General features: G+C 39.8%; 1 protein-coding gene across 3 annotated transcripts in view; it reads left to right on the top strand.

The window, feature by feature from the left end:
• The window catches only part of FAT3 (FAT atypical cadherin 3), a 2,670,157-nt gene that overhangs the window by 1,530,012 nt on the left and 1,116,572 nt on the right, over window positions 1-23,573 (top strand). For all 3 annotated transcript variants that reach the window (XM_044072199.1, XM_044072198.1, XM_044072200.1), the window contains exon 6: window positions 1,479-1,689. In XM_044072199.1, the coding sequence (XP_043928134.1) occupies window positions 1,479-1,689 (211 nt within the window). The remainder of the gene's footprint in view (window positions 1-1,478; window positions 1,690-23,573) is intronic.

The raw sequence follows: 23,573 nt of genomic DNA, 5'->3' as shown, positions 1-23,573 counted from the left end.
TAAATCAGTTGGTGCAACTTACAACGTCCTTCCTTTTTCCCTTTTCAGTCGGTTAGGGAAAGGGTTCTGCATACCTTAGATCTGCACATACAGCTCAGGTACTATTTAGATAAAACTAGGGATATTCGTAAGTCTGACCAGCTTTTGGTTTCTTTTCATCCCAGGTCTTTGGGTTTGACTGTTTCTAAGCAAAGCATCTCCTCCTGGATGTCTAATTCCATTTCTTTTTGTTATTTTCATTGCAAGAATCAGTCTGCTTCTGTTAGAGCTCACTCCACTAGGGATGTTGCCTCTTCTGGTGCCTTCTTCAAGGGGTTGGACACCAATTCCATCCTTGAAGCTGCTACCTGGTCTTCAGTGCATACTTTTACTAAGCATTATAAGTTGGATATGGTTTCTGCGTCCAGAGCAAGTTTTGCTGAAACCATTTGATGTGGGTTTGTTGAGGGCTTTTCTCAGCCTTCCACCTCCCATTCTGTTTCTTGAGCTTTTTTACTCTCCCTTCTTTAATGAATACTGCAACAGTGATATAAAAAGTCATAGTACAGTTGTGGAAAATCTTACCATAACAATGGATATCCTTCTGTTTACTGTTGTGGTTTTCACTCTCTCCTTCTAACTACCTCTTGTGCATTCTGCATTTTTTCCTTCTGGATGTGCATGGACCCCTTTGTCCTATGGCAACTGTTCTCATGTGGGGCAATTCAGTGCGAGGTAGTTGCATCCATACGTCTCTTTTATGCCCTACTTTGTTTGTGGGGAGCATAAATATGATGTATGGAGCAAACAAGATAATTTTTATGCTTATTTATATTGGGCGAGCGACAGACTGCCCATGGCAGGACATCCTGTACTTTCTTTGTTCATATTTGCTGTTTTCTTTTCCCTTTTTGACGTTTTTGTTGAGAATGGATACATGCAAATTTAAACGTGGTGGCTCTAATACAACATTTTCATTAACCCAGATTTATTGTTGCAAGTTTTTTTTTCTTTCTTTTATGTTTGCTGACAGTTATTCTTTAGTTCACATATTGACATTTAATTCTATGAACTAGTAAAGCAGAACTGAATAAAATGTGCCAGCTTTAAATACAAGTATTTTAATGTTGTTATGGGGGAGGTGCCATGTTCTGTGGGATGTGACTAATGTGAGTTCTTGCCTGTGACTGACAGTAGTACACATCCGTAAGGGATACAGTAGCAGGTGTCTGTTCAATATAAGTATCTACTCTAATGGCTTCTACAACTGTACTAAATGCTTATGACATATTATTTCTGTTTTCCTTCCCAGTGGTGTACATACATCCTAAGTTATGTTCATCAGTCGGGTAATATAGTAATAAACAAAATCTGAGTTCTGTATTGTCTGTCTTACCTGCCACTATACTTTGCCTGTATCCTCTGTTGCCATAGTAAGGTGTTATTAATTAACCATATAAATGTGTGTTGTGTACCTGCTTTTTTTAAATACCATTTAGGTAAAAGCTGTAGACAATGGTCGTCCACAAAAATCCTCTACTGCACGGCTTCACATTGAGTGGATAAAGAAACCCCAGCCGACATCAGCAACGTTGACATTTGAAGAGCCTTTCTACAACTTCACAGTGATGGAAAACGATAAAGTGACAGAAATTGTGGGTGTGGTCTCAGTACAACCTGCAAGTACATTACTGTGGTTTGAAATTACAGGTACAGCTGCTTAGTCTGACATTATTCTTCCATCTAGGACCTCTGATGAAATTCATAAAAACGTTTACCCACTAAATGAACTTCAGTATTACAAAGGAAGGACATAATGATAAAATACACTACTGCCAAATGCAATTTACCAGTTTGTCACTGCACTCTTTACTAAAACTGCTTTCTTAACTCTGTATCTTTTAGTCCTTTTCATTATATTGCAAGCTATTAGAATTTGTTTACTGCTTCTGTGTAGTCTGAAATGCATTATTTTATGCAAAGCTTTTTAACATTTCTCACAGGCTTGTAGTCTCTTGTAGATGTTCATACTTTGCTGGGCTCTCTTCTCAATTCATTTATTGTGCTTTTACTTCCCTTCTCTTTATTTCTGGTTTTTATCTGCACTCCATTTTTTCTGTACTGCTGATCACATTCCTGCAAGGTGGCAAGCATACAAGAGAGATGTTCTATATTCTGCAGACAGCTTGTGGGCAGAACTGCTCAACAGAAGGTACAGTTTGTTCCAGAAATTCTATTAAATTGCACTGATTCCAGTTTCTGTTTCACTGGGGCTTTGCCAGGCACATTTAGTCATCTGCTTATTGCATAGGGAAGATTTTTTTGCCTGATGTCTATACATATCAATGTGATTTTAAGGCATGCATTAGAAATGATCATTAGTCTGAAGGAGAAATGTATGATGCACCTTTGCTGTTTGCATGTTTATACTGATCATTGCGGTATTTACATCTACTGCTGCCTACACGCTGATGGTACTTAAGATCAAAGTAGTTTTACAAACTCTTCTCATTGAGTCAAATATGTTGAAATAATCATTGCTTTATTAAACCTCTCCACCTTTTTTGAAAATGCAATACCCTGAAACATTTGCAATAAAGTTACTAAATCCATTTAATTTTAGTAACCAAGAACTATTAACTCATAACCATTTATTTCCAGGTATAAATTGAACTAGACAATGGTTGACACAAAAAGGGATAAACTGGTATGGATAGTTCTATGTTCTTGATGCATTTTTTGATCAAGTCCCAGCCATTCAAGTATGTTTATCAAGCAGGCATGACACAACAAAATTTGTAATTTATTCTGAGGTTGTGTAGGCTTGGAGTAGTTTATATTCCTTAAGATGGTTCACTGGAGTAGGCTGATGGTTTGGGAGTTGATGAAAACAATACTAACTGCACAGATCGTTTTTTTTTTCCACATATATATGAGGTCCCCATGAAAAGTCAGTTTCTGAAATGTTAAACAAGTGAATTGAACTTCTAATTTTGAGCATCATAAGCGCTTCACGTGTTCAGTACTTCATGGGTCATACAAACGTGGGGTAAAATTCATGCCCTTTTTCCCAAGTTAGGGTAGTCTTGAAATGAGAATATCTAGGTTACAGTATTGTTAGATTGAGGGGATCAGCTGGACGTGAACGCTTTCAGAAAGGAAATATTTTTTTACATTGTCAAAGTTTTTTTTGAGTATTGACTTTTCTTTGAGAGGCTTTTTAGTGACTGCTATTGGTTGCAGAATCTATCAGCATTAACAGGATACATTTACATCTTGAATAGGTACTTTTATTATTATAATCAACCGTTAGTTAAATATACTGCATAATGAGTTTGCATGTCCAAAGGCTGCAGAATTAAAAAGCTCAGTTCCCTCTCACCAACATAACAGTCAGGACTTGGTCCATGAAAGTGTTATGATTTGAAAATGCTGCTCATATCCTTGGCAATGAATTCCACACTTAGACACAACCTCTGAGAAAGTCTAATCCCCTGCATGTAGTTGATAAAGGAGATTGTAAGGTGAAGTGGGGTTTTATGACCTACCACTCAGTTCATAAATTCTTTTAGTACATAAAGTAGCTCTTCTAATTCTGCAGTTCCTAGACATGGAAGCAGTTTGGATGAAAATCAGCATCCCCGAATTAGAAGTCATGGCATCTGCTTGAAAAGAGTGGATTGCTGTCTGCAGGTAAAGAGACAGCACATTCCTCAGGTGGAGGAGTTGAAGTATGTTAGGATCTTGTTCATGAGTTAAGGTAGAGGGGATCTAGTGGGTGAAGCACCATTTATATTGCATGCATTTTACGAAACATTGTGGTGAAGCAAGAACTGAGTCATGCTCAAACTTCTCAATTTACTGGCCAGTCTGTGTCCCCATCCTTTCCTATGATCATGAGCTTTGGGAATTCACTGAAAGGATGAAATCACAGATACAGGCTACAGAAATGAGTTAACTGAGCCCCCTATCAGTGACATTGTGAATAGCTTGACAATCTGAAAGGATCTTGGGGTGCAGTTGCTACTCCTTTTTGTTAACAGGTTAGTTGAGGAGGTTTGGGTGAATCATGTCAACTCGCTGACTGAACTCTCAGAAATAAAACTTGCTGAAAGCTTCTTTCATTGAACCTCAGACTAGGTTGTTACCTGGACAGAGACAAGTACCTCATCTCTTCTCCCATGTGTTGGAGCATGTCTCACCTCTCCTAGACTTAGATATGCCTACTCGACAATCCACAGCAGAAGGGTAAAGAGTACAGTACATTAGTGCTGAAAGAGTGCTTGATTAACTGAGATGATCCTAGTCTGTTAATCTTGTGAGAATGCATGACCAAATATCGTGCAAGGTGAATCAAGTCTATCCCATTAGCAGGATACTATTGGACATAACCAGGATACATTGGAGGGATCCCACAAAAAGAGAGTGACACTGTTACTGGGGATAGGGATTTCTGCTCTTCCCCGCTTAGCTTGCTACCACCATGACCCTCACAAGCACAAGCAGGTCAGAAGATTTGAAAAAATAAAAGTAAATGAATGAGTTATGAAAAGTAGTATGCCACAGAATCTTGAGGACTACATTGCCTTTGTTAGCTTGTGTTGTATCATGGGAAGAACAGATGTTACTATGGCATAGTTTATGGGTTTAAGACTGGGTTAGATAGTTAGTTTTGACCGTAGCATTAGCCATCCTCATCTGACCTGAGAAGTGCTGCTTTTGCACAAAGTTCTTTAGGGTAAAGTTTCAAATGTCATCGGTGACCCTTCAAAGTTAGTTTAGTACAACAAATCTATTTATTAGTTAGCAGTATTACATCTAAGGAAGTTTTACACTTCTGCTAGTTCCCAAGTTACTCTCATTAACCCCTTTTTCCGTAATCATCACCATTAATCATCATTAACCCCTTTTTCCGTAATCATCACCATTAATCATCATTAACCCCTTTTTCCCGTTTTCTCCATGGGGTCAGGGTTTTGGATCAACTGTCACCATCTCTCTCAATTCAACGCTACTTTCCTACCTTCTTCGCCAGTCATGCTTAACTGTAGCGGGTCTTCTCTCACACAATCCATCCATCTCTTTGCTGGATGCCCTTGTTTCCTCTTGCCTTCTTCCTGTCTGTCCCAAACCTTTTTCTCCAGATCATCTTTTGCTTTTCTGCACATGTCACAAATCACTATAATCTGTTCTCTTTGACCTTCTCTGCAATTGGAGTTATTTTGGCTAATGATCTAATGTCCTCATTTCTTTGTCTATCCCACAATGTGTATCCTACCACCCATCTCAGACACTTCATCTCCATCACCTCTAGCTTCCTTAACTACTATGCCTTCACTGCCCAGAATTCTGTATCATACAGTAGTACTGGTTGTACCAATGTGTGTTAGACTTTATTTTTCAGCTTCTTTGGCATTCTTCTGTCATATACTACACCTGGCACTCTATGCCAGTTGGCTGCAGTTCCTCTGATTCTAGCTTTGGCCTCCTCATACAGATTTCCTTTCTCCTCAACCATCCCTCCCAGACACTTGAAGCTGTTAACCTGTTCCACCGTTTTCTGGTCTAGCTCAATTCTCAGCCTCCTCTGATTTTCTCAATTTGCTGCGATTACTCACTTTCATTTTTCAGTAAATGCCAGTAAAAACAGTTTGTACTCCAACACTATTTTTTCTGTAACTTACAGTACATACAGTATGTAAAGCTCCATGTACTACAAACAATGACGGGTGTGTTCTTAACATGGATGCCAAGATTCATCTCTTGAGCATCGCTCTTTAGGTGAATTTCTTGGCAGCCATTTTTCGAATGCATAGTAAATTGGTTATGATCAGATATATAATCATAATCTTCTATATTATGTGCTCAGGAAATGGGTGCCAAGAAATTCACCTTGAGAAATTCTTGACATCCATTTTGAGAACACATAAAGCAGAATTTTAGTGTCGCACCCCCCCCCCCCCCTCCCGCCCCGGGCTTAAAAAAATGATTAGTACTATCTGATTCTGGTTGCCATTTGTGTAGCAAGACAAAGAATGTTGCAACTTTTAAAGCTGCTAATTCCTTTCTGATGCCATATCTGAGGCAGTCTGAGGTTCACTTTCTTTTGTAATAGCCAGATTCATTCAATAGAACCTGGCTGTAACAAGATCATTTTACTTTCATTTTCAGAACATAATCAGCATTTTCCATGAATTTACAAGTAAATTAGTTCCCAAGATAGGCATACTTCAGAGTATTCAAAGCAGGCTGTCTAGAAAACCTCAAGTCAAAGATCCAGACATTTTTTTTTTCAGCTGATAAGTCAGCATTAAGAGTTGTTCCCAAATAATTCATATTTTCCTGTCTCTGTAATCGTGAATTAAGTTATTTTATATGTATCTTTCAACATAGTGCATTAGTGTGATCCCACTTTTCCTTGTTGAAGAAATACATGTAAATGATCTATCTGTGGCAAGCATCAGGCAGACAGAAATCTGTAGAACAGAAGATATACAAAAGTCTGTCTGCAGGGAGATCTAGCTCTGTAAAAATACCTGCCATAGTGCCAGTTTGGAGTGCCTAACTGGAGTCCATCTGTACTGTCTTCGGTTACAGAACACTCTTATTTTGCAAATCAAATTTTACTGACATCAGTGAGACTTCTTACTTACAAGGTTCCTTTTTATCATATTGTAATTCATTTATTGTTACATTTCATGTATTGCAACTGCCAACATGTCTGCAAAACAGTGGTTTTTGTTTCAACCTAACCTATTGAGTCTAAGGGCAGCAGAGAGGTACAACGGGGGTAGCACTGGCACCTCATAGCAAGAGGCTTTCCCATTCCGTTCTTGGCTGGGTGCCTTCAGTGCAGAGTCTGCATGTCCTCCCTGTGTTAGTGTGCACTTTCTTGAGTGCCTTCTGTGCAGAGTCTGCATGTCCTCCCTGCGTTAGTGTGCATTTTCTTGGGTGCCTTCAGTGCAGAGTCTGCATGTCCTCCTGTGTTTGTGTACATTTTCTTGGGTGCCTTCAGTGCAGAGTCTGCATGTCCTCCCTGTGTTAGTGTGCATTTTCTTGGGTGCCTTCAGTGCAGAGTCTGCATGTCCTCCCTGTGTTAGTGTGCATTTTCTTGGGTGCCTTCAGTGCAGAGTCTGCATGTCCTCCCTGTGTTAGTGTACATTTTCTCCAGGTGCCTTCTGTGCAGAGTCTAAATGTCCTCCCTGTGTTAGTGTACATTTTCTCCAGGTGCCTTCTGTGCAGAGTCTGCATGTCCTCCTGTATTTGTGTACATTTTCTCCAGGTGCCTTTTGTGCAGAGTCTGCATGTCCCCCTGTGTTTGTGTACATTTTCTCCAGGTGCCTTCTGTGCAGAGTCTGCATGTCCTCCTGTGTTTGTGTACATTTTCTCCAGGTGCCTTCTGTGCAGAGTCTGCATGTCCTCCCAGTGTTGGTGTACATTTTCTTGGGTGCCTTCTGTGCAGTGTGCATATCCTCCCTGTGTTAGTGTCCATTTTCTCCAGGTGCCTTCTGTGCAGAGTCTGCATGTCCTCCCTGTGTTAGTGTACATGTTCTCCAGGTGCCTTCTGTGCAGAGTCTGCATGTCCTCCCTGCGTTAGTGTGAATTTTCTTGGGTGCCTTCTGTGCAGAGTCTGCATGTCCTCCCTGTGTTAGTGTACATGTTCTCCAGGTGCCTTCTGTGCAGAGTCTGCATGTCCTCCCTGTGTTAGTGTGCATTTTCTTGAGTGCCTTCTGTGCAGAGTCTGCATGTCCTCCCTGTGTTAGTGTGCATTTTCTTGGGTGCCTTCAGTGCAGAGTCTGCATGTCCTCCCTGTGTTAGTGTACATTTTCTCCAGGTGCCTTCTGTGCAGAGTCTGCATGTCCTCCTGTGTTTGTGTACATTTTCTCCAGGTGCCTTCTGTGCAGAGTCTGCATGTCCTCCTGTGTTTGTGTACATTTTCTCCAGGTGTCTTCTGTGCAGAGTCTGCATGTCCTCCCAGTGTTGGTGTACATTTTCTTGGGTGCCTTCTGTGCAGAGTGTGCATATCCTCCGTGTGTTAGTGTCCATTTTCTCCAGGTGCCTTCTGTGCAGGGTCTGCATGTCCTCCCTGTGTTAGTGTACATTTTCTCCAGGTGTCTTCTGTGCAGAGTCTGCATGTCCTCCCAGTGTTGGTGTACATTTTCTTGGGTGCCTTCTGTGCAGAGTGTGCATATCCTCCATGTGTTAGTGTCCATTTTCTCCAGGTGCCTTCTGTGCAGAGTCTGCATGTCCTCCCTGTGTTAGTGTACATTTTCTCCAGGTGCCTTCTGTGCAGAGTCTGCATGTCCTCCTGTGTTTGTGTACATTTTCTCCAGGTGCCTTCTGTGCAGAGTCTGCATGTCCTCTTGTGTTTGTGTACATTTTCTCCAGGTGTCTTCTGTGCAGAGTCTGCATGTCCTCCCAGTGTTGGTGTACATTTTCTTGGGTGCCTTCTGTGCAGAGTGTGCATATCCTCCATGTGTTAGTGTCCATTTTCTCCAGGTGCCTTCTGTGCAGAGTCTGCATGTCCTCCCTGTGTTAGTGTACATGTTCTCCAGGTGCCTTCTGTGCAGAGTCTGCATGTTCTCCCTGCGTTAGTGTGAATTTTCTTGGGTGCCTTCTGTGCAGAGTCTGCATGTCCTCCCTGTGTTAGTGTACATGTTCTCCAGGTGCCTTCTGTGCAGAGTCTGTATGTCCTCCCTGTGTTAGTATCCATTTTCTCCAGGTGCCTTCTGTGCAGAGTCTGCATGCCCTCCCTGTGTTAGTATCCATTTTCTCCAGGTGCCTTCTGTGGAGAGTCTGCATATCCTCCCTCTGTTAGTGTCCGTTTCTCCAGGTGCCTTCTGTGCAGAGTCTGCATGTCCTCCCTGTGTTAGCGTACATTTTCTTGGATGCCTTCTGTGCAGAGTCTGCATGTCCTCCCTGTGTTAGCGTACATTTTCTTGGGTGCCTTCTGTGCAGAGTCTGCATGTCCTCCCTGTGTTAGTGTACATTTTCTTGGGTGCTTTCTGTGCAGAGTCTGTATGTCCTCCCTGTATTAGTGTCCGTTTCTCCAGGTGCCTTCTGTGCAGAGTCTGCATGTCCTCCCTGCGTTAGTGTGCATTTTCTTGGGTGGCTTCTCTGCAGAGTCTGCATGTCCTCCCTGTGTTAGTCTGCTTGTCCTCCCTGTGTTAGTCTGCATTTTGTTGCGTGCCTTCTGTGCAGAGTCTGCATGTCCTCCTCGTGTTAGCGTACATTTTCTTGGGTGCCTTCTGTGCAGAGTCTGCATGTCCTACCTATGTTAGTCTGCATGTCCTCCCTGTGTGAGCTTGCATTTTCTTGGGTGCCTTCTGTGCAGAGTCTGCATGTCCTTCATGTGTTACTGTGCATGTCCTCCCTGTGTTAGTCTGCATGTCCTCCCTGTGTTAGTATACATTTTCTTGGGTGCTTTCTGTACAGAGTCTGTATGTCCTCCCTGTGTTAGTGTCCGTTTCTCCAGGTGCCTTCTGTGCAGAGTCTGCATGTCCTCCCTGCGTTAGTGTGCATTTTCTTGGGTGCCTTCTGTGCAGAGTCTGCATGTCCTCCTTGTGTTAGTGTGCATTTTCTCCAGGTGCTCTGCTTTCCTCCTACATTCCACACACAAGCAAAAGGTAAATAAGGGACTCTGAACTGTCCATTTCTGTTAGTGAAAGCATTCATGACACAGAAGGAAAAACAGTCAGGAGTCAATTGTGACTCATGAAAAGCAAGGAATTAAGTCTAAAATAATCAGTTTAAATCACCTGAAAGTTAATAAAATATTCCTTTATGTGTTGTACAAACAACACAAATTAATAACACAGGAATTTGCTGTATTTCTCTCCTGATTTCCTGCTTGACTTTTGTCACTGTGGACATACTTGCAGAATTATCTGTCTTGCTAACCGGTTGACAACAGTAAGTGGTTGTAAGGTGAAACCCTTTGTTTAGAAGGCCCTTTTTGTCATTGTAAGAGCCTGCTAAACAAAAGATATCCATGCACCTGTTCTATGTATAATGTGCAAATTGCAACACCTGATGTCAGGAGTTTAGCATAAGGAGTCATCTGAATATTCCCTTCTGATTACTTAGACCATTGTCAACAGATGGCATGTTTTCTGTACAGTGTATTTACAACCAAAATTAGCAATTAAAAATCTAGGTCAAGACTGCTGTACAGTAACTTCATCCAAAGACTAAGAGAAAAAAAATCTGAGAAGAACGCGTTGTATATCAGCTAGAATATTCACTGCAATAACAAATACTTGCCCTGAGGTCTGAAACACCAGCTGGTCAAGTTTGTGCCTTTTAAACAAATCAGCAGAGCACATTCTTAGGCTGAATTTCTCTCTATAACATTTTTTTAGCTTGATTTAACCCATTTAGAAAATTAGTCAACATAAAGCAGATTGAAAAAAATGATACATATATATTATGTAAACCTTAGGCTGTGTTGGCTAAAATACCATCAGAAAATGAATGCTGTTTTAGGGAATTTAATACTCAGGAAGATCAGTTTTGAAACCTGGTCTGATTTTGGAGACCTCCTTCAGTGGGTACGTTTTCACTTTTCCTTTTCTGATATCCCAAGCTCTACAGAAAATGTCTAGCTCCTCCAGTCAGGGTTACTTGCATATGGATGACCTACATTATGCTGTCGTTCACCAGGTAACATATAACCACCTTTGCCCCCCATTTCTTTTCTGTCAGTCATAGAGTTCTGATTTGAATCCTAACATCCGTCATGTGAAAAATCCAGCATTTGACACACAAAATATCAAACCCTTCTAAACATGTGTCAGGAATCTCTGAATAACAAAGTGGCAGAATGTAAGCTTATGAGACATATTAATGCTTTGTAATGTAAGCTTATGGGAAACATTAATGCTTTGGAATGTTAGCTTGTATGATAGATGAATCATTTTGGTGCTACTGGAGAAAATTGGACAACTTGCATTGAATGACTACATGTACATTATTTACCAAAAGGCATCCTAGAAGATATGGACATGTCAGTGTTGCTGATCAGAACGTGTAGATTGCTGCTCACTTTCATAACATCAGCTAATCTTCCAAATGTACTAACACCTCAAAACCCTTAATAACTGCGGACCATTTTGGAGTTCATAAATTAAGTCAGTGTTTGTGGGTTCTATTCCCACTCCTGTTAGATGGATTGCTGACAGTGCAGCACTGCATAAGGGGAGATGCTGCACTCCTGAGTATGTCTTCCTTTATAAACCAAGGTCTTCTTGACTTGGTAGCTCAGGTGGATGTAAAAAATCCCACAGCACCTATCAAAAATAGTAGAGGAAGTTCCCCAGTGTCCTGGCAAATTTCCCCTAGAAGTATAAAATACCATCACAAGTCTCCCCTGAAAAGTGGTCACTAGCCTAGATAGACTAACCCAAACAACAAAGAAAGATGCCAGAACTACACAGAGTATCTGAAAACTGCAAGTTTGATTAAAGACTTGCAGAAATAAGAGACTGGTGGCATACTTTGTGAAAATATTCAAAATCAGTTATCCCTAAGGAACTGTTAGCAGTTGAACAAGCATTGAACACAGTGGTATCAATAGAAACAACTGCCAAAGATGCACTAGAAATGCAACAGAATTCAGCTAATGTATTAATAAACTTTCAAATATTTTAAGTCACAAAGATGTTTTACATTTGTCAAATAGTTATAAATAGGGTTACTGAGAGAACTGGCAACCAGAAAAGTAACAGGAAAATCTGAAAGATTTATATAATGTGTGGGATAATAAACACAAATCACATTGAATGTATGAGATGATTGATACAGAAAGTGAAGAAGGGTCAGACAGAACTGAGGCAAGCACAGGAAATGGCCTGATGTGTTGATGTGTCTGGAGCTGTGTAATGTGCATTTGTGCAGAGATATTATTTAGATAACTCCAAAATTGGGAGGAGTGAAGTATAAACTATACTGTACTTAACCTCACCTCAGTGTTATTTTTCTCCAGGTAATTTCTCCTAGTTGTAGTTTAGTAATCAGAAACTCTTCAGTACCTTAATTTAACATCATGAGACCATGTCTTGCTGAGGTCTCAGTGCTATAACCCATGCATAACAGCTGAAGTGAATCTCTTTTTCAAATGACAGTGCTGATGAAACCTTCATTTGAAGAAGAGGAATGACTTATGCTCCAGCACCCCATAAATAGATTAGTTCTCTTATTTTTGGAAGAGAATTGTTGCTTTTATCCATGTATCTGTAGATCATTAAGGACAGTATTGAAGACTACAGATAATTTAACATTTGCTTTATTAAGTCTGTGAAATGCAGTGTCAGTCAAAGATGAAAGAGCAGAGTTGCTAGACTCTGGCAGTTTTGAAAGTTAAACAAAAGAAGAATGCTTTAGAAATTGTATAGGACTGTAGCTTTGAATACTTAACAAACACCTTGTAGTATATCTGCTTTGAAACTAAGATGGTTTGAAAGTGCCATGATACAATTAAAAGCATTTAAAGAGCTTTCGGTTAGCATAAATCTGAATAATCCAATGAAAAGAAACACTAATACATTTCCCAACCACTGAGTCCTGCTAGTATCATAACTAAATGCAGGAAAAAACACTCATGTATTATGTCTAATCTGTGTCATAGTATGGAGGCACATACAGGCAGGAACAAGGTGAGTAGACTGCAAGAAAATCACTGTGGCAGTCCATGTCATAGCCATGCTAGGGTATACCAAATTAAAATATAGGAAGAAATGCGTAAAGTTAATTGTGATGCAGTAGTATAGTAAAGAATATTAAAATATGATGTGCATATTTGTATTCCCAGTAATTAGCACGCATTAGGAATTGTCGGCATAACTAGTTTTCAGAGTGACATCTACATCTGTTGTCTAGCCAGTCATGGAATGGATTCCTAGAATGGACAGCTAGTTCAGTGGTACTATGTCCACACAGAAGAATGATAACAGGCACCCAAAGTGAGAGTTATAGACAAAGTAAAGGAGTAATTATCTTAAAACACTTAAAGGTAAATGGGATTTTTTTGAAGAGTAAGTCTCTTATTGATACCATACGATCAACACAAATGGACAGAAATTTCAAGGATAAAATGTCAGCTGTAGTATGGGGTATCACAGATGAAGTTAAAATTAGGTCTGAAGAAGTACTACCACAAATTTCTAACATCTAGACACCATCACATCTCTTGAATGTACTAACATAGAATGTGTCTGAATAAAAACTGATGAAGTGCAAATATGTCTTCATTGAAATAAAGTAGATGGTCACTGTGAATGAAGTGCTTACTTAGTTCAAGCCATCTTTGTTCATAATGGTGGCACAAGACATTTCATTGTAGGAAATTGCAATGGACACCAGAATGATTTAGAAACTTCTAGGTCACTCATTAATGCTGGATGGAACTATTCCCTGATAGGAAAAGAAGCTCTTAGCCTCATGTGTCAAGTAAGGAATTTCATCAATTCGTATGTATCAAAACAACCACACTAGTTATAGATCACAAACTGCTGTTCATTCTTTTCAGCTCAAGGAATAAGATATCCATTTTGACTGCAATGTTGACCCTGCTTTTAGGGAGACAGTCTTATGATACAGAATACAATGCAACAATGTTGTTGTTTTTCGGCTTTTCCAGGTTAGGGTCGCCACAGCGGAACTCCGGTCCACTAATGATTGGCAGTAGATTTTGACGAACGCCGAGGTGCCAGCTCGACGTTCAACCTTCAGCGAAGGCACGCCCATTTACGCATGTCTTTTGAACGCCCACCCAACCGCGGGGAGGACATGCAGACTCCACACAGAAGGCACTCCCTGCATTCCAGCCGAGAATCAAATGGGAGAACCTCTTGCTGTGAGGCAACAATGCCACCGTGTACCACCGCGGTAATACAGTGCAACAATGCAGCATAAAAGTTCTAATGGACTATTGCGGCTGGCATAGTAAAAGTCTTAAGACCTACCATTAGCAGATCCACTGGAAATGTAGTTCATGCCATTTGCTGTACAGAATTTTGTGATGAACACTGCTTACTGCAGGAAACCAGAAATTGTCATTTATAAGTATATGAATTAGTTTTAATTAAAGGGCTAAATACAGTTCATTGCAGGAAGCTGCATTCAGTAAAACTGAAATATCTTGTCTGAAGTAATTGTGATGGTCTGGAATCAGTAAATAGATTGAAAGTCTCAAATGCAGTTGTCAAATGGTGAGAAACACACTGCATTGCTAGGAATGGTGATCTGTACTAGGGCAACATTAATTCATACTTTCTTTTCCCTTTACCCAATTAAACCAGGTCAGGGTAATGATGGAGCAGTAGCCTATGCCAGCAATCTCTGAGCCCAGAACCTAATTCCTAATCTGGGGTCAACACATTGTGGATGCATACATTCACTTGCTATCACGTGACACATTCACGTAATGGATGTTTTGAGGCATGCCAGTTCACTTACTACATGTCTGTGGGGTGTGGCAGAAGATTATAGCACCTGGAAAAAATCCATGCAGACTCCACACAGAAAGCACCCCAACCGAGAACTGAACTGGAGAACTGGTAAGGTAGCAATACTAACTGCAGCAGCTCTGCATTGGCCCCATAGTAGCTTATTCATTCTAATTTTACAAACTCTGTTGTGGACGTAGCATTCCTTATCCCAGTGCATGACCCCTCATTGTGGGCTGAAGTAATCTGTATGTAATCAGTAATGTCTGAAACAAACTGTTCCACTGTTAAGGAAAACATTCACAAGGAATGGATTGCAAGAACAAATTATCAGTGAATAGTGGTCCACAGTTCACATTAGAGAAGTTCAAGATACTTGCAAAGTAAAATTGGATTAAAACTTTCCCATATTTGCCTGGTTGAAAGATTTATAAAAACTACCAGCTGGGTGTACACTTCATTTTTGAAAATTGTTGAGAGGGAGCAATGAAACAATAGCTCCAGACAAAATGTATTCATTAATGATTATTACAGTTGCTTGCTTGTAGTAAACTCACAGCAAAATCAGGGTTTGATATGCATTATGTCCTCAAGAATCATTCATTGAAGCAATCACTCATGGAAAAACCAAATAGCCCTTTATGAATAAAAAAGCAAGAATGTATCATCACCTAGCTGAATGGAGTGCAGTTGTACACTCTGTGATAGATAGCAAGTGGAGTTCCCTAGTGACTACCAACCTAAATATGACACATAAGTTTAGAGTTACTCATTAAATGAAAGTAGAAAAAAATCTTGCAAGGTCAGTTCTGTTAGGGACTGCATATCAACAGTGTTAAGATTTGTTTGGAATTTTCTGTAAGGAAGCAGTAGAAATGTTCTTGTTTTGTGTTTTTTCCTTTTTGTTTCTCCTCTCTCTCTCTCCCAAAATTGGTGGAGATTTTGATATGATTAGTGAAGAGTTTGCTGAATTGTTTGTCTGCCTCTGCTTTCTGTTGAAACCTGGGATGATATCTGACTTTCTAAAACAGTACGAAAGGTTGGCTCTGCTCCTATGTTTGCTGTTAAAAAAGATAATTTGAAAAGTATGTTAGACTTTGTCAGTAGAGTTAATACAGGTTCACAAAAGTTATTAAAAGATACTGGTACTTTCCTTGTGGATTTTATGTGGTACTATTTCATTAACAATGGACCGGTACTTACTTTACATCATTAAGGTTTATGTTTATGTTGTAAAAATAGGTTGACTTGTAACAGTATGTGTTTGCAATGAAGGCAAAAAGTAATAGCAGTGTAAACATCCTGTATGTTAGAGCAATTTTAAAAGCTCCTCTTTTTTTTCTGTCTTGGGGGAAGTCACTGAGGACCACAGAATACAAGACTTGAATAAACAGTTGGAGCTCTACCAGCAAATTCAGTTAAATGCTAGCAAATTGCCAGTGTTTAATGAGCATTTAAATATTAAATGTATTTTGAAATTACAACAGATCAAACCAAAACAAGTTTCTATTTCTTTGTAATATTTTTTTCATATTTTAGATATGTGTCTATTGTTTTCAAACTTCCTATCTAAACTAGTCATTTAATGTAAGTACCCACTGTTGTCTTTGTATACAAGTAGCTCAGACCTGTACTTGCCTCCACTGATGAGGAAGTAGTCTGCCTTAAAATACCCCCTTTAAGTTTGCAGCTAGAGAAAAAAATTCTGTAATATTGTATCCACCTCCTGAAATAACCAATCATTTGACATGAGAAAGGAGCAAACTTTTCTAACCTTCCCAAAAATTTAAAGGAAAGCCCCTGCTGAAAATAAGTGCAAATGTTTCAGGAATTAGGGTGGATAGTATTTCAGATTAAAACCTTCACTGCAATATTTTTGTGACCACGCTTTACTAAATATTAAAGTGTTCATAGTCTCATAGTTATGTACTAGGCTAATGACCAGCAGAGCTATAAGCCTAGCCAGGCAATCCAATCCACTTGTGTCCCTATGAATCATGGGTGTTTATTAGGAAGAGGTATGTTAGTAAGGAAGTTTCTATAGGTTAAGTGCAGGAGGTATGTTAGTTTGGGCATTTCTGTCTGCTTCTGTCCGTCAGAGACATGAGGGCCAGACCTGGGGTGAATTTCTGATTTCCCATCCATGGGTGAAGGTTACACTTAAATAGAGTTAGAGATGGACTCTGCTTCACATGAATGAGAAGCCTATTCGAGAGAATGGGGATCCTCTGAGACACATATCTGTCTCACCAGCATGTCTTATTTATGTCACAAGCAAAATTTAAATCCTTGGATTTAGTGGTTCTGATGGTGTTTATTTTGTGGATGTGCAAAGGGCCATCAGAGCTGGATCATAGGATGCCTCGTATGCAAGGCATGGAGTGCTCCTCAATAACCTGTAGGAGACAGAATATACAGATGGGGCTTTAAGGCGATCCGTGGAAAACAATGTGTTTATGCCCTGGATTCTTCTGGTAAGGAACATCTGTGGGCATTCCAAATGTTTGGTCTGGTACATGCCAAAGGGGGCATTAAACTCAAGGATGGGTCTGATAAGGGCCAGATAGAGTGGCACCATGGTCTTCTTGGACCTGGATGCCATGCTCTTAGTGATAAGTTGGGGAACATAGAATAATTTTCTTACTATCTTGGCCACATATTTGTCAAAGGCCAGATTGCTGTCTATATATGTTCCCAAATCCCTGACTATTGGGTCATCTCTTAGGGGGTGTCTTATTGATGGAATAATTAGCCTGGCTAACAGTTTTCCCAGAAGGCACTGCAGTGTATTTCTTGGACTTGAGTTGCAGTCCGTGACTTTAACACCAGTCACTTGTCTGTGTTAGACCCTCTTGTAAGATATTTTTGTCATGTTGGAAATCTATGACAGCTACCAATTTGCAATCTTAAGTGGCCTTGGTCAGCCTAAGGCCCATGACATTAGCGTTTACCTCTTACAAATACATGTCAAATAGGAGCGGTCCTAGCACACAGCTCTGAGGTATCCCATTGGTGACTAGTCTCTTAATGAAGGTGGCATCATCAGTCCTGACTTCCTGCATTCTGTCTGAGCCAGCTGGCAGTCCAGAGGTTATGTAGTAGTTTATGCCCAGTTCAGTGAGTTTGTCATCTATATCCAGGTGGGGAATTGTATTAAATACCTTAGCCAAGTCCATATAGGCAGTATGCACCTTGTTCCCCTCAACCATTGCCTTGGTGACCTTCTCAAACAAGTCCACCAGGTTTAGTAGGCATGATCTTCCATTGATAAAGCAAAACTGAGCTGGGTCTAGTGTTTGAAGGTTGCCTACATCTTTCTTCATCACTTCCATAAAAATTTGTTCCAATGCTTTGCTATCTGACTGGTCAGATTACGAGGTCTGTAGTTTCCAGGGGTTGGTTGATGGTCCACCATTGTGAAGTGGAATAAGCTTTGCAGTCCTCCATTCTTGTGGTACAAAGCCTGTTCTGAAGCTATTGTTGAAAGTGACTGAAGTGGTCCTGATAGGTCATGTTTCCAGCTATTTAAGATGCATCCCGGGCATACCTCCCAACCATACCGAATTACTCTGTTTTTACCAAGTTTTGGGGTCCAAATAATGGGGTGCCATGATTCCCGAGTGGCACCCCTTAATTTCAAAATGTCCCAGCTGTTTAATTTGAATTTTATTTTTCCGGCGTTTTGAGCTGACATCATCACATGCTCAGTGATGTCAGCTCCGTGAAACATCCTGCCAGTCTGTCAGAATTGAGTTCAGACAATAACGTGCATGCCATGCAGTCATTTCTGGCCAGCCGCAAGGGAATGGAACTCCTTAGGTGTTTAAGCTGCAGTGGTTTCCAAACGAGAAATGGAGCTTCCTTAAATGTTAATGGACTGCTGGCTGCTGCAGATTTAAGTTTCAAGAACGGAACAAGCTGATGGAACTCCTTAGCTGAATAGAGCGAGGCTAGAATGGACTGCAGTGTGTGTGTGTGTGTGTGTGTGTGTGTGTGTGTGTGTGTGTGTGTGCACGCTGATTCAAGGTACCAGCCTTTAGCCTTATCAGATGTGAGAAGGAAGGACTGGTCTGTGCAGAGATATTACAGAAGGGGAGACTAGTTGGTGATAATTAATGCAGAGTTAAGCATCTTGAATCAAATAATGCAAACTTAACAGTGTTAAAAAAGAGACTTGCTACTTGTGGGCATTACTGGTACAGAATATCATCTTCTTTATATTTTTGTCAGATTTCACATTACTGAACTAGACTAGACTAGATTTATAGTGTCTTTATTTATTATATAATATTGCCTGCCCAAAGGTGGTATTAATTATAATATCTCTCTCTCTGCAGGTGCTAGTAATGTCAATAAGGGAGAGTCTTCTTTGTAGAGTGAGGATAAGTTGCCATACTAAGGTTTGATTCTTATTAATCCCCTACAGTCGGTTAGTGTATGCTTAGCTTAGGTGTTGCAAGTTTCTGTTATAGATGTCAAAAGGTACTTAAAAGCTGGACAGTTATCTTAGCACTGATTTGTTTATTTTGTTTCATATTAACTCCATTGTTGTGCTTATTGACTTTTATGCTATTGTTGTCTGTATTGTATTGCCTCAAAGTGTTATTTTATATTGCAGCACATTTAAGTTTATGTGTTAGAGTTTGTTGGCAAAATGACAAGTTAGAAAGTAGATTTTAGAACATGTATGAGATATTAGAAATGAACCAATGTCTAGTCTCTCCTACACACAAATCAAGCTCTCTTAACTTCTCCATTACTTCCTCTGATAACACCCTGATTTCTCCTGATGCTACTACAAAACTACTAGGAGTAACTATTGACAACAATCTCAATTTTGATTCTCATATAAACAACACAATAAAAACAATAAACAAAAAGATTGGTTCCCTCTATAGAATCAAATCATTCCTTACGCCTGAAGCTCGGACCACCTTAGCCAGTTCTCACCTTATCTCTACCCTTCTATATGCTTCCACTATTTATACCAATCTCTCAAAATATAACCTCAAGAAACTTAGCACATCCTACCATAACATTGCCAGATTTGCCACAGGATCTCTCTTCAGAACCCATCACTGTCATAACCTAAAACAACTAGGCTGGCTGGAACTTCCTAACAGGCTGACTTATCAACAGCTCTTAACTGCTCACAAAATTCTTTATCAGCCTGCTAAAACACCTGTTCTCTCCAACCTCATTACACCATATAATAACTTGAAACAGCTACGCTCTGCAAACAAACTACTGGTTAATACTACCATACCCAATAACTCTGCTGGCAATAGCCTTTTTTCTAACTCTGTTGGACATATGTGGAACAAACTACCATCTGATATCTCATCTTTGTCTAGTCCTCCACTCTTTAAAAAACAGCTAAAGACACATCTTAACAAGCACTGGCTTTGCTCCTGTAACAACCCAGACTAACCTGTCTTGTATCCTTCCCTCCTAAACTCCTCCTCACATAACACACTAGAGATAAAAAAAAAAATTTTTACTAATTTTTTCTAATTTTTCCATATTAGAAACTTATATCTTAGAATCTGTATAGCAAATATATGTTACAACTTTGTTTTAACTTGCCTCTCTCCAAAGATTTTATGTTCTGTCATAATGTTTAATAATTTTTAACTTGTTTGGACCATTACTGTGCATAATTTGTAAATTTCGTTGGAGCTTTTCTCCCCGGGCCTCCACTGAAAATGGACATATATCCAGCTGACTAGCCCGGTCAACAAATGTAAAATAAATAAAAATAAAAATAGTCCAGTAGCTAGAGATGTCCTTCATATGAAATGAAAATAAATAAATTGGACTCTGTTGTATTATTGTGGACACCTTTCCATCTAAGACATTAGTTTAACCAGTGGTTATTGTACAAAGAGGCCTATTTTATATTGAAATATCAGACATATCAGGCAAAAGGTTTAGATGTTAGCTGGAATTTATTTGAATATATGTTTAGTAAAATTTTGGAAATGTTCATATTAATTTCAGACATGGTCTCTTTAAGAAACTCCATAGGGGGCTAGTTGAGCACTGACAGAATATTATAAAAGTGTTGCTTTCTCTGTACCACTGTTTGTTTTCCACTTTGATGCTTTTGACATGAGTTTCCTGGGGTTTTAAGTAAAGAGTAAAAACTGAGTTTTAATAATGAGCAGACAACAGTGTTATGTCATCATACAAACTTTAGTTGTATGTTATGCATATTTTAGTGTGTGTGCATGTGTGCGCGTGTGTGTGTGTGTATGTGTATGTGTGTGTGTGCCTGTGTGTGGAAGTAGACTTTTATGATGGAAATGTTCTGAATTGGGCAGTTTTGTCATTATTGGTTAATGCATTTTGTTGCATTGCCTACTGGAAAAATGCTCAAACAATACATTTAAAATGCACTCAAAGTCTAGCAAGTATGCTGTATTATACAAGGAATATATTTAATAAAGTCAGGAAGGTGTATCAAAGAACACATGTATGTTTCTTGCTCTATGTGCAAGGGGCCTATGATTTGAAAACAGCCCAAAGGTAATCTTTATCCACCACTGGCCAGATGCATTTTTTTGGATGTGGCGTGGGTTTCAGTGCTGTTTCAGTGAATGTGAGTTTCAAGGGCAGATAAGTTTTAATGCTAAATATTTTTTATTGTAAGACTGTATTGCTTTGATTAGCAGATGTCTATTAGTGTTTGTGCATTGTGTTATAAAATGTAAATATAAAATCCAAATAATCATTGTAGAAGTAAAGCAGTATGCACATTAATGTTTATGGTAAATGGGGTGAAATAGCCAGGTAATTGGACATTGGAATGGCTGCAGGGGCCTCTGGTGCCATATGTTAGTTATCTGTTCTTCAGTTTGCGTTTGAAAGCTGGTATCCCACAATTCCATTGGTGTGGGTGGATTTATGTAATTATGTATGCAAATGTTATGTTAATCAGGTTACCGATTTTTACCTATGTTTCATGGGCCTTGTCCAGATTTTTGATGTTTCTAGGTTGAGAGGTATGATCCTGGGATATTCTTAGGGCCCATTGAGGCTTTGTTTTTAGTCTTAGCAAGTATTTCCAGGACCTTCTCCCTGTTAATAGTTGGGGAGAGGGGTTATGCTAGTAGGCATTTCATGCAGGGATGCAGGGAGGAGTAGTGGGGAGAGGGAAGTTTAAGCTGTAATTTGTCAGCCAGAAAAATTGCTATGTCACTCTGCTCAGTGAAGGTGGTGCCATTGACCACCAGTTTGGCACACTGATTTGTGCTGTCTTTGAGGTTTCACACACAGCTCTAGAATGTGTTGTGGTTGTCTTTAACATGTGAGGCTATCTTGACTGCATAATTGACCTTGTTGGACTTATTTAGTCCTCTTAGCTTCCTGTTTAGTTTAATTAGAGCGCTCCTATCATTATGGGAGTGCCTCTTCCTGATTTTAGCTATCAGTTTTTTTCCTTTTGTTATATATCATGTTAAGGGTAGGATTCCACCAGTGTGGTTTGTTTTTAGAGTTTGTTATGGTCTTACTTCTACTTGGTACAGAGGCCTCTATACAGTCATTGTTATGGTTGTGTAGAATTTATTTGAAACATTCTGCATAGGTTGTTGTGAACTCAGTGTTGGGAGAGGCATTGAACTTTGCTAAACTGTCTCTTAGTAGGGTGTAGTTTGCTTGGGTTACAGAGTTGTATTTAGAAGCAGACATCTTTCTGGTCTGACTTCACCAGTGAGGACATGACCTTGGGGGGGGGGGGTTTGCACTCTTCCATATTGGTAAGTATCAAGCCAATATCTTTGGGCCTCTGATGGGTGTTTGCACTATCTGGTCAAGGGTATTAATGTTAATAAAAGTCAAGAATCTTTGTGCCTGTGAGTAGGAAGCAGCGTATGTTTCCCAGTCTGTAGAGGGGTAACTATAGTATCCCATGAACAGGGTATTTGATTTAATGTTGAATGTCTCCAGTAGGTCTAGTTACGAGCTATGGGATTTTACAGACATAGATGGTGACCTATAGCTTGCTGGGATTTGGTTTGGGACGTTTTCTGCTCTGATTTGCACATGGCTAAATTCCAGGGCATTTTCCCATTTAACCCATGCAGAGTTATGCAGTTATGCTTGTTGCTAATGTTGATTGAGACTCCTCCACCTTTTCTCCCTATCTATGCAGCTGATGGTCTAAATGTGTGGAAACCACTGAAGCCTTGCACTCCTGGAGTACTTTCTGTGGATTTCAACCATGTCTCTCTAATTGCACAGATGTCTATATTCTCCAGAGTAAGGAGAACTTGTAGGGTGTGAAGTTTCTTGTTAAGGCGCCTCGCATTGGACAGTAATACCTTTAGGTTTCTTTGGGTTTTATTTGCTATTTTGGTAGGTTTGTCAATATGGCATTGCTTAAAAAGGAATCTAAGGGTGTGGATAAAGTTTTAGTCTGTATTCAGAAGCCTAAGGGAGACAGGCGCAGACCATCCTTTGCAAAGCAATGCAGTCTACTAAGCATGTCCTCCCATGCTAACAAATATTGAATAACCCTAGAAAGACACCATAAACTAAACCAATTATTGAAGTCAGTCATCTTTTGTTTGCACTGAGGCATCATCCTTATTGAAGGTAAAATGCTGCTTAATGTAAGGCAAACGCCTGCCTGAGACACATATTCAGAGAAATCAATATCTCTCTTCATGTAGTCCAGGGAAGTATGTCTCAGGTCATTAATGCCCACATGGACTATGATAGAATTATACTGGTACCTGTGGTGTAGTGACTTGAGTGTGTGCATAACTTGGCATATCCTGTCTCCAGATAAGTAACTAACCATTACCTTCTCCTTGTTTAGTCTGTTGAGTGAGGTATCTGTGCTCATACAATGGAGTTCCCTATGACAAGAATCCTGACTAATGCGTTGGCTTGCCTTATGGGCTTTGCTTTTGGGGGTACACTGGGGTGATCTAGCATGTGTGTTGCTTGGTGTTTCTTTTGATGAGTGTTTTAGAGATTACTGAGGATAGGTATTACCATTTATAGGCTTAGGAGGTCTTTGAAGTTTGAGAAGATAGCATTTTAGTGCTTCAGCATAAGCTGGCCTATGTGTAGTGAGCACTGTGTGGTAGATGTAATGTGTGTGTTCATAACAGTCTTGTTCATATGAGAGATTTTTACCTC

The sequence above is a fragment of the Protopterus annectens genome, chromosome 5.part0, assembly GCF_019279795.1.
Source record: "Protopterus annectens isolate FY-2018-M chromosome 5.part0, PAN1.0, whole genome shotgun sequence".
Classification (NCBI taxonomy): Eukaryota; Metazoa; Chordata; order Ceratodontiformes; family Protopteridae; genus Protopterus; species Protopterus annectens.
The sequence above is the reverse complement of the archived record's forward strand: the minus strand, read 5'-3'. Positions and strand labels throughout refer to the sequence as shown.